General features: G+C 46.7%; 1 protein-coding gene across 7 annotated transcripts in view; it reads left to right on the plus strand.

Annotated features, from left to right (window-relative positions):
* Positions 1 to 12,278, plus strand: part of LOC129821305 (cysteine/serine-rich nuclear protein 3-like) — a 37,640-nt gene that overhangs the window by 22,093 nt on the left and 3,269 nt on the right. For all 7 annotated transcript variants that reach the window (XM_055878815.1, XM_055878813.1, XM_055878811.1 and 4 more), the window contains 3 exons: positions 4,964 to 5,143; positions 11,023 to 11,282; positions 11,878 to 12,174. In XM_055878815.1, coding sequence (XP_055734790.1) covers positions 4,993 to 5,143; positions 11,023 to 11,282; positions 11,878 to 12,174 — 708 coding nt within the window. In that variant the 5' untranslated portion in view covers positions 4,964 to 4,992. The remainder of the gene's footprint in view (positions 1 to 4,963; positions 5,144 to 11,022; positions 11,283 to 11,877; positions 12,175 to 12,278) is intronic.

Below are 12,278 nucleotides of genomic sequence, written 5' to 3' on the forward strand. Positions count from 1 at the left end.
TGATAGAAGCCACAATCTATTTGCAATATTAAAGCCGATCCACCCCCTAAACATAAAAAAATCTCATTAGATGTGTTGTAGAAGATTGCATCCCACATCATGTAGTAAGAGAACCAAAAGCCAGACTGTTGTTGTCACATACACTACATCAACTGTATTTAGGGACATATTAGACAACATGCATCAAAATAATTGCAACTTGATTACTGATATAAGCAATGGCTGGCTGAAGACATGTTGATGGAAATATGGAGAATGATTTGTGGAGGAAAGGCAGCAAGTTCCAACAACCCATTGTTTGACAGTTACAATTCAACACTTATTACAGTCAGTAGCCTAATTTGGCACTTACAGTAGTATTTGTGCAGTTGACTGATGAACCAGGTCTTGTTTTGATTTGTTTAATTACACCATCAGTCAGAGTTTAATGGCTGTCACTGGTGGCTGTTCTCCACTGGCCTCTGTAGTGGCATTGGGGAGGATGAGTGACTCGGCAAGGGGTGCATCCCAAATGGCACCCTATTCCCTATATACAGTGCCTTCAGAAAGTAGTCAAAAAAAATTCACATTTTGTTGTGTTATTGGCTGAACTTAAAATGGATTCCATATAAACGCCGTGTCACTGGCCTACACACAATACCCCATAATGTCAAAGTGGAATTACGTTTTTAGATATTTTTTTTTACAATAAAAATAAAAATGAAAAGCTGAAATGTCTTGAGTCAATAAGTTGTCAACTCCTTTGTTATGTCAAGCCTAAATAAGTTCAGGAGTAAATATTTGCTTAACATGTCACATAATAAGTTTCATGGAATCACTCTGCAAATATAGGGTTTATCATGATTTTTTGCATGACTACCCCATCTCTGTACCCTACACATACAAATGATCTGTAAGGTCCGTCAGTCGAGTAGTGAATTTCAAAAACAGATTCAACCACAAAGACCAGGGAGGTTTTGCAATGCCTCACCTAGATGGGTAAACATTTTAAAAGTTGACATTGAATATCCCTTTGAGCATGGAGAAGTTATTAATTGCACTTTGCATGGTGTATCAATACACTCAGTCACTGCAAAGATACAGGTGTCTTTCCTAACTCAGTTGCTGGAAAGGAAGGAAACTGCTCAGGGATTTCACCATGAGGCCAATGGTGACTTTAAAACAGTCACAGAGTTTAACCTGTCTAGGATGAGGGTGCCGCTAGCGGCACTCCCCCCCCACCCCCACTGAAAAGGCAGAGCCGCGAAATTAAAAAAATATATATTTTTAAAATATTTAACTTTCACACATTAAAGTCCAATACAGCTAATGAAAGACACAGATCTTGTGAATCCAGCCAACATGTCCGATTTTTAAAATGTTTTACAGGGAAGACACAATATGTAAAGATGTAAATCTATTACCTAAAAACACATTAGCATAATCCACCATCTTTTATTTGTCCACCAACACCAGTAGCTATCACCAATTCGGCTAAACTAAGATATTTATAGCCCCTAACCAAGAAAAAAACTCATCAGATGACAGTCTGATAACATATTTATGGTATGGGATAGGTTTTGTTAGAAAAATGTGCATATTTCAGGTAGATGGCATAGGTTACAATTGCACCCACCGTCACAAATGGACTAGAATAACTACATAGAGCAACGTGTTTACCTACTTACTAATCATCAAACATTTCGTAAAAATACACAGCATACACTAATCGAAAGACACAGATCCTGTAAATACAGACAATATTTCAGATTTTCTAAGTGTCTTACAGCGAAAACACAATAAATCGTTATATTAGCATAGCACATAGCACATAGCAGCCCAGCATTGATTCTAGCCAAAGTGAGCGATAACGTCAACATCGCCAAAATATATTATTTTTTTCACTAACCTTATCAGAATTCTTCAGATGACACCCCTGTAACATCACATTACAACATACATATACAGTTTGTTCGAAAATGTGCATATTTAGCCACCAAAATCATGGTTAGACAATGTGAAATGTAGCCCAGCTGGTGAGAAAATGTCCGTGCGCCATATTAGACAGTGATCTACTCTTATACATAAATACTCATAAACGTGACTAAAAAATATAGGGTGGACAGGGATTGATAGACAATTTAATTCTTAATACAATCGCGGAATTACATTTTTAAAATTATCCTTACTTTTCAATACAGTTTGCGCCAAGCGAAGCTACGTCAAAAAACATGGCGTCCTAAGCCACTAACATTTTTCGACAGAAACACGATTTATCATAATAAAAATGTCCTACTTTGAGCTGTTCTTCCATCAGTATCTTGGGCAAAGGATCCTTTTTTGGGTCTAATCGTCTTTTGGTGGAAAGCTGTCCTCTTGCCATGTGGAAATGCCAACTGCGTTCGGGATGAACTGGAAGCGTGCCCAGCGATTCACAGCGTTTCAGAAATAAATGTCCCAAAATCGCACTAAACGGATATAAATTGCTATAAAACGCTTTAAATTAACTACCTTATGATGTTTTTAACTCCTATAACGAGTCTTAACATGACCGGAGAAAGATTACTCCCAACACTAATGCTTGGAACAGGTGCGGGTCGGTGTCCTCCACGCGCATAACGCAGCTCCAAAAGACTTACTAGCTACAGGGTTTTTTAATTTATAGTGCCTGTGAACGCGCAATCGACCCCATTCAAATCGTCATCACGTAAAGGCATCCAGGGGAAGACGTAAGCAGTGTCCGTATACTCATAGCAATAACAGTGGCCTTTTAACGGACTCCAGATCAGGGGCCAACATTTCTGAAATCTGACTCCATGTCAGGGAAATTGATGTAGAATGGGTTCTGTTCCACTTAGAGACAAAATTTCAACTCCTATAGAAACTATAGACTGTTTTCTATCCAATAATAATAATAATATGCATATCGTACGATCAAGAATTTTGTGGGAAGCCGTTTCAAAAATTACACGATTAGCATAAATAGTGACAACAGCGCCCCCAGCCTCAACAGGTTAATGGAGTGATAGGAGAAAACTGAGGATGTATCAACAACATTGTAGTTACATGACAGTTCTAATCTAAGTGAAAAGAAGGAAGCCTTTACAGAAAAAATATTCTAAAACATGCATCCTGTTTACTAAAGTAAAACTGCAAAAAATGTTGCAAAGAAATATCCTGAATACAAAGCGTTATGTTTGGTGCAAATCCAACACAACACATCACTGAGTATCACTCTTCATATTTTCAAGCATGGTGGTGGCTCCATCATGTTATGGGTATGCTTGTAATCGGCAAGGACTAGGAATTTTTTTAGGATGAAAATAAATGGAATAGAGCTAAGCACATGCAAAATCCTAGAGGAAAACCTGGTTTAGTCTGCTTTCCAACAGACACTGGGACTGGGAGACAAATTCATCTTTCAGAAGGACAATAACCCAAAACACAAGGACACATATAATACTGGAGTTGCTTACCAAGACGGCATTGAATGTTCCTGAGTGGCCTAGTTACAGTTTTGATTTAAATTGGCTTGAAAATCTATGGCAATACTTGAAAATGGTTGTCTAGCAATGGTCAACAACCAACTTGACAGAGATTGCAGAATTGAAAAAACAATCATGTGCAAATATTGTACAATCCAGTTGTGCAAAGCTCTTAGAGACTTACCCAGAAAGACTCACTGCTGTAATCACTGTCAAAGGTGATTCTAACATGTATTGATACTCAATACTTTTTTTTGTTGATATTTCTGTATTTCATTTTCAATATATTTGTAAACATTTCTCAAAAAATATTTTCACTTTGTCATTATGGGGTATTGTGTGTAGATGGATGAGGGGAAAAACGTTATTATTTCATCCATTTTGAATTCAGACTGTAACACAGCCAGATGTGGAATAAGTCAAGGGGTATGAATACTTTCTGAAGGCACTGTAGTGCATTATTGTTGACCAGAGCCCTGGTCAAAAGTAGTGTGCTATATAGGGAATAGGGTGCAATTTGAGATGCAGCCAGGGCCTGTCCTCAGTTTCTATGAACCTGGGAGCTATTAAACACTCTGACTCCAACAGCACTTCACATCCCTCTGGGTGCTCCCCCCGGTCCATTTGAACATTTTCACTTTCTTTCTTCTATAGAGGGTATAAGCATGTCAGTCATAATATCCTCCTAACCACTATAAACTATCTTCAGTCATGCCCCAGATTGGAACCCCTCTAGGGAGCACTGAATGTGCAACATTACACATTTTACACATCACTATTTTACTTATGCACACACATGCGCACGCACGGCCACACGCGCACACTTTCACGTGTGCATGCACACACATTCAGGCATATTTAAATTCACTGCATATCCCAGGATAAGTAAAGCTGTAGTCAGGCTTTTTAAATTTCCCATAAGATGGAAGTTAATTAATTTTGAAGCCAAGGGATATTTTCAATCAGTAGCCGGCTGGATGCATGCATTGTGTTTTTGAGGTGCAACAGCAATTAAGTACAGTCAGATTATGTTTTTAGTTATGCTGCTGTGGGCAGATATTACAATCCTGCTTTGGGCGGTAACGTCTCATTTATTTTTTGCCCCATGTTGTTCTTTTGTGATAAAAATATCCAGGCAGTGTTTTTAGAAATACCATCATGAATACAGGGCAAAGTAAGCAAAATCTCACTCCAGTGTCCCTTTTTCTGTCGCCGCTCAATCAAAGACAGCAGAGTGAACAAGGTAGACACGTCATGCAATTAGCATCCTTCGCCTCGCATCCGAGCTCCTTTGTGTCAAGGTGATCAATTGCCTGGGGACCATCGGGTAGATAGTGACGGCAGGGGTGGGGGGGGGTTGGGGGACCTGGGTAGCAGGAGGGGTTGTTGTGTTCTGTGGCTCACTGCTAATTGCCTGTGTTGAGGAGGACTGCGGAGGCCGGCGGGGCCTAAGATGGGCATTAAATCATGTCTACCCTTCCTTGTGCTGGCTGTTGCAGGTGCAGCGGCGGAGACGGAGAGGAGGGCCATGAGCGGTATACTTAAGAGGAAGTTTGACGAGGTGGAGGCTTCCTCCTCGCCATGCTCCTCCTTGCAGGAGTCTGATGACGAGGTCTCCTGCAGCGAGAGCGGAGACAGCAGTGACAGTGTCAACCCTTCAGCCTCGGGCCCCTTCACCCGTGAGCGCACACACACACACACACACACACACACACACACACACACACACACACACACACACACACACACACACACACACACACACACACACACACACACACACACACACACACACACACACACACACACACACACACACTGCTCTCTCCCACTATACAAATGCTCAGCACTGATACAGTCTGACATGAACAAACAAAAAGCTACATGCGTTATTCATCTTGTAGTTTAGTGAAAGAGACATATTTTTGAATGAAGCATGTGTCATTCAGATTATACTTCTGTATCGTAATTGTTGCATCTAAAATGGACGTTGGGTGTATTAGGAAACAGCATGACAATAACATTTTGTCATTGTGATGACTTGCTAAAGCACAATACAACCCTCGGTTAGAAATGTCATTCAGATAACTCAGTTGAAGAGGAAATTGAAAAAAGCTGCATCAACCGGTGTGCTTTAGAAGAGGAGAAGAGACGCAATCCATGGCATTGTGTGAGCTGAGCTGGTGTCTGTGTGGACAGCTGATAGCCATAAGGATGGCTGGATGGACTGTGCTGGGCTGGCGTCTGTGTGGACAGCTGATAGCCATAAGGATGGCTGGATGGACTGTGCTGGGCTGGTGTCTGTGTGGACAGCTGATAGCCATAAGGACGGCTGGATGGACTGTGCTGGGCTGGTGTCTGTGTGGACAGCTGATAGCCATAAGGATGGCTGGATGGACTGTGCTGGGCTGGCGTCTGTGTGGACAGCTGATAGCCATAAGGACGGCTGGATGGACTGTGCTGGGCTGGTGTCTGTGTGGACAGCTGATAGCCATAAGGATGGCTGGATGGACTGTGCTGGGCTGGTGTCTGTGTGGACAGCTGATAGCCATAAGGACGGCTGGATGGACTGTGCTGGGCTGGTGTCTGTGTGGACAGCTGATAGCCATAAGGACGGCTGGATGGACTGTGCTGGGCTGGTGTCTGTGTGGACAGCTGATAGCCATAAGGATGGCTGGATGGACTGTGCTGGGCTGGTGTCTGTGTGGACAGCTGATAGCCATAAGGATGGCTGGATGGACTGTGCTGGGCTGGTGTCTGTGTGGACAGCTGATAGCCATAAGGATGGCTGGATGGACTGTGCTGGGCTGGTGTCTGTGTGGACAGCTGATAGCCATAAGGATGGCTGGATGGACTGTGCTGGGCTGGTGTCTGTGTGGACAGCTGATAGCCATAAGGATGGCTGGATGGACTGTGCTGGGCTGGTGTCTGTGTGGACAGCTGATAGCCATAAGGATGGCTGGATGGACTGTGCTGGGCTGGCGTCTGTGTGGACAGCTGATAGCCATAAGGATGGCTGGATGGACTGTGCTGGGCTGGCGTCTGTGTGGACAGCTGATAGCCATAAGGATGGCTGGATGGACTGTGCTGGGCTGGCGTCTGTGTGGACAGCTGATAGCCATAAGGATGGCTGGATGGACTGTGCTGGGCTGGCGTCTGTGTGGACAGCTGATAGCCATAAGGATGGCTGGATGGACTGTGCTGGACTGGCGTCTGTGTGGACAGCTGATAGCCATAAGGATGGCTGGATGGACTGTGCTGGGCTGGTGTCTGTGTGGACAGCTGATAGCCATAAGGATGGCTGGATGGACTGTGCTGGGCTGGTGTCTGTGTGGACAGCTGATAGCCATAAGGATGGCTGGATGGACTGTGCTGGGCTGGTGTCTGTGTGGACAGCTGATAGCCATAAGGATGGCTGGATGGACTGTGCTGGGCTGGTGTCTGTGTGGACAGCTGATAGCCATAAGGATGGCTGGATGGACTGTGCTGGGCTGGTGTCTGTGTGGACAGCTGATAGCCATAAGGATGGCTGGATGGACTGTGCTGGGCTGGTGTCTGTGTGGACAGCTGATAGCCATAAGGATGGCTGGATGGACTGTGCTGGGCTGGTGTCTGTGTGGACAGCTGATAGCCATAAGGATGGCTGGATGGACTGTGCTGGGCTGGTGTCTGTGTGGACAGCTGATAGCCATAAGGATGGCTGGATGGACTGTGCTGGGCTGGTGTCTGTGTGGACAGCTGATAGCCATAAGGATGGCTGGATGGACTGTGCTGGGCTGGTGTCTGTGTGGACAGCTGATAGCCATAAGGATGGCTGGATGGACTGTGCTGGGCTGGTGTAGCTGGGCTGGTGTCTGTGTGGACAGCTGATAGCCATAAGGATGGCTGGATGGACTGTGCTGGGCTGGTGTCTGTGTGGACAGCTGATAGCCATAAGGATGGCTGGATGGACTGTGCTGGGCTGGTGTCTGTGTGGACAGCTGATAGCCATAAGGATGGCTGGATGGACTGTGCTGGGCTGGTGTCTGTGTGGACAGCTGATAGCCATAAGGATGGCTGGATGGACTGTGCTGGGCTGGTGTCTGTGTGGACAGCTGATAGCCATAAGGATGGCTGGATGGACTGTGCTGGGCTGGTGTCTGTGTGGACAGCTGATAGCCATAAGGATGGCTGGATGGACTGTGCTGGGCTGGTGTCTGTGTGGACAGCTGATAGCCATAAGGATGGCTGGATGGACTGTGCTGGGCTGGTGTCTGTGTGGACAGCTGATAGCCATAAGGATGGCTGGATGGACTGTGCTGGGCTGGTGTCTGTGTGGACAGCTGATAGCCATAAGGATGGCTGGATGGACTGTGCTGGGCTGGTGTCTGTGTGGACAGCTGATAGCCATAAGGATGGCTGGATGGACTGTGCTGGGCTGGTGTCTGTGTGGACAGCTGATAGCCATAAGGATGGCTGGATGGACTGTGCTGGGCTGGTGTCTGTGTGGACAGCTGATAGCCATAAGGATGGCTGGATGGACTGTGCTGGGCTGGTGTCTGTGTGGACAGCTGATAGCCATAAGGATGGCTGGATGGACTGTGCTGGGCTGGTGTCTGTGTGGACAGCTGATAGCCATAAGGATGGCTGGATGGACTGTGCTGGGCTGGTGTCTGTGTGGACAGCTGATAGCCATAAGGATGGCTGGATGGACTGTGCTGGGCTGGTGTCTGTGTGGACAGCTGATAGCCATAAGGATGGCTGGATGGACTGTGCTGGGCTGGTGTCTGTGTGGACAGCTGATAGCCATAAGGATGGCTGGATGGACTGTGCTGGGCTGGTGTCTGTGTGGACAGCTGATAGCCATAAGGATGGCTGGATGGACTGTGCTGGGCTGGTGTCTGTGTGGACAGCTGATAGCCATAAGGATGGCTGGATGGACTGTGCTGGGCTGGTGTCTGTGTGGACAGCTGATAGCCATAAGGATGGCTGGATGGACTGTGCTGGGCTGGTGTCTGTGTGGACAGCTGATAGCCATAAGGATGGCTGGATGGACTGTGCTGGGCTGGTGTCTGTGTGGACAGCTGATAGCCATAAGGATGGCTGGATGGACTGTGCTGGGCTGGTGTCTGTGTGGACAGCTGATAGCCATAAGGATGGCTGGATGGACTGTGCTGGGCTGGTGTCTGTGTGGACAGCTGATAGCCATAAGGACGGCTGGATGGACTGTGCTGGGCTGGTGTCTGTGTGGACAGCTGATAGCCATAAGGATGGCTGGATGGACTGTGCTGGGCTGGTGTAGCTGGGCTGTAATAAAGGGGAATGAATGCAGCGCCGCAGCAGCAGCACAACAGTCTCTCATTAGGCGTTGCGTCAGCAGGCACAGCACAGCACAGCACAGCACAGCACAGCACAGCACAGCACAGCACAGCACAGCACAGCACAGCACAGCACAGCACAGCACAGCACAGTACAGCACAGCACAGCACAGCACAGCACAGCACAGCACAGTACAGCACAGCACAGCACAGTACAGCACAGCACAGCACAGCACAGCACAGCACAGTACAGCGCAGTACAGCCTGATGAATGAGCTGATGCTCTCTAGTCTCTGGCGTTGTGCAAAGCCAGTGGTGTGTCTGGCAGGCTCTGAGAAGCTATCAGTTGAGTAAACCTGTCATCGGAAAGGCTTCAGTCAGTTTGGCAGGCACCTCTGATGGTGCCACTGATTTAAAAAAAGACCTGTGTTTTAGATGGCCTGTTTTTTTCTATGAGCAGATATGATGTTATTGGTAGTCAGCCTGGGGAAAATGTGTGGATTGTCAGTGGTTGGTTCTTCAGGTGACAGATCTATGTTGTGTTTGGGGAAAGACAGTAACCCTACCCTGGTTTTCATGTGGGTGTGAGTGACAGGGCTCCTCCCTGCGTTGTGTTTACGTGTGCGTGTGTGCCAGAGGACGCTGGTAGGAGGAGCTATAGGAGGACGGGCTCATTGTAATGGCTGAAAAGGGAATAAATATAACGATATCAAACAAATGGAACCCATTTATTCCATTCCGGCCATTACAATGAGCCCCTCCTCCTATAGCTCCTCCCACCAGCCGCCTCTGGTGTATGCGCTTGTGTACGTGTTTGTGTAGGTCCATATGTGTGCGCGTGTTTGGGGGGGGGGGGGGGGGGGGGATCAGGGACAAGGGTGCTGTTTCCCCAGACTCCTGAGCCTTCTGGGTCAGCTGCTGCAGATAAAGGCAAACAGGAGGACGTTGCTCTAAGCCACGGGAATCAGAGAGCAGTTCATGCAGCAGAGCACACGGCTCCCAGAGCTTTTCCTCACTAAAGAGGTGTCACACTGTGTCAGGCGTGGTGCTCAGATGTACAGTAGCATTGTTGCCTGGAGAATACAGTACAACTCCGTCTGGGGTCGCGTTAGTGTTGGAGAAATAATCGAGCCCCTCTCCTTGTGTGATTGCTTTTAGAGGAGCAAAACAAAGCCTTGGAATTTCCGAATCGGAATCGGGAGGTCTTCGGTCGAAGGGCTTCTACGTATTCTCACAGATGTATTTTTAGAACTACATAGTCATAGCAACCCTAATATCACAAGTCACTAGAAGATGGCCGGACAAGAAATAGGAAGAAATACAGAGATATCGAACTCTGTTACGTATTGCAAGCTTGAAAATGACCTCTGCATGTAATTGCTTTCTCATTCAGTAAAACCACATGGATACCCTTAACAAAGTCTGATAAACCTTTTTTGGGGGGGAAATAAAGCGTAATTCCGATCAACAAGGCCAGACTGGCGCTGCCATGCCTGTAATGAATGTATTGTCCTTATGGCACAGGGTGGACTGCTGCTGGAACCAGATGGTTCCCATTTGTCCTGTTTTTCTGACATCAAGTGAGCGCTGGGAAAGCTGTGCTCAACCACTCCAGATCTGAGCCAGGAGGGGATTATTTATGCTCTCTGTCTTTGCTTTCTTTTTCCTCCCTCCTTCCCTCCCTCCTTCCCTCCCTCTCATAGAACGGTCCTTAAAAAGCCACACGTAGTACTGACATGCCAAATGGCAGAGTTGGGATGATGACACTGCTCTACTAAGCTGGCTTGAGTTAGAGGACGTCCCTGTTGTCTGAGTGTTAGCAAGAGGACTCCCGAGGTTCATTAAAAGTCAAATAAAAACAGGCATTCAAATCCTGCAAATCGTAAGCAAGCAGACTAGCGTTTTATCTTGTTATGGTATGGCTACACGCATACTGTACACCACTGAGAGCACATCATGGCGAGCAACAACATACAACTCTTCCCTATGTACATGATTCCGATTTTAAATAAGTACTTTCTCTTGAAACAGTGTGCTTGTATGCTGTCAAGGGGGTTAATCTAGGTTTTTCTCATACTGGTGATTTCACATTCTCTTTCTTGATTTAAAATGGGCTATTCTTTCCTCCACATCGAACTGGTTAATCTTTCATCCATGTATGAACCAATAACCCTGCTTTCCCTATTATTTATATGTATGAAGAAGCGGGCCATCACCAGCTTCCTTTCACCATCTTCTCCCCTCGTCTTTTGACTCTGTAGCTGATTCTATACTGAAGAGGGAGAAGCGTGTGAGAACAAGGAGGGTACATTTTGACAATGTGACGGTGTACTACTTCAGCCGGCGCCAGGGCTTCACCAGTGTGCCCAGTCAGGGGGGCAGTACTCTGGGCATGTCCAACAGACACAGTGGTGTCAGGCAGTACTCCCTGGGAGAGTTTGCCCTGGAGCAAGAGAGAATCCACAGAGACATGCTCCGAGACCATCTGAAGGAGGAGAAACTCAACTCCATGAAACTCAAGGTATTGGTTCGAATCCAGACTGTATCACAACCGGCCGTGATTGGGAGTCTCACAATTGGCCCAGCGTCGTCCGGGTTGGGCCAATGTAGGCCGTCATTGCAAATAAGAATTTGTTCTTAACTGACTTGCCTAGTTAAATAAAGGTTAAATAAAAATAAAGAAATACTTAAGCAATAAGGCCCGAGGGGGTTTGATATATGGCCAATATACCACGGCTAAGTGCTGTTCTTTAGCATGACGCAACGCGGAGTGCATGGATACAGCCCTTAGCCATGGTATATTGGCCGTATACCACAACCCCCCCGTGGTGCCTTATTTCTATTATGAACTGGTTACCAACATAATTACAAGAGTAAAAAAAAATGTCATACCCGTGGCATACGGTCTGATAACCCACGGCTGTCAGCCAATCAGCATTCAGGGCTCGAACCATCCAGTTTATAAATACAGTTATGACATATTGTATCCTTTTATAAATATAGAATGTTATATGTTTCCAACTGCTCACTCTGTGTACTCTTCCGAGAAGCAGCATGTCATTGGTTTCAGCTGGTTCAAACCGGACTAAATTTGATCCCTTCTCGTTTGTTTTCAGCTGACTAAGAATGGTACAGTGGAGTCGGAGGAGGCCAACACGCTCATGGCAGAGGACATCTCTGACGATGACATTGATCTGGAAAACACAGAGGTGGACGAGTACTTCTTCCTACAGCCCCTCACCACGAAGAAGCGCCGGGCTCTGCTGCGGACCTCGGGGGTGAAGAAGATTGACGTGGAGGAGAAGCACGAGCTGCGGGCCATCCGGGTGTCCAGGGAGGACTGTGGCTGCGACTGCAGAGTGTTCTGTGACCCAGAGACCTGTGCATGCAGCGTAGCAGGAATCAAGTGCCAGGTAAATCCCTGGGTAGTCTGACCATACTGTACACGCTCTCATATTGACACAGATGTGCCACTCTATCCGCTCTGGAATTAAGCATTCTATGCGGCCCCTAGTCT

This window comes from Salvelinus fontinalis, chromosome 23 (genome assembly GCF_029448725.1).
Source record: "Salvelinus fontinalis isolate EN_2023a chromosome 23, ASM2944872v1, whole genome shotgun sequence".
Taxonomy (NCBI): Eukaryota; Metazoa; Chordata; class Actinopteri; order Salmoniformes; family Salmonidae; genus Salvelinus; species Salvelinus fontinalis.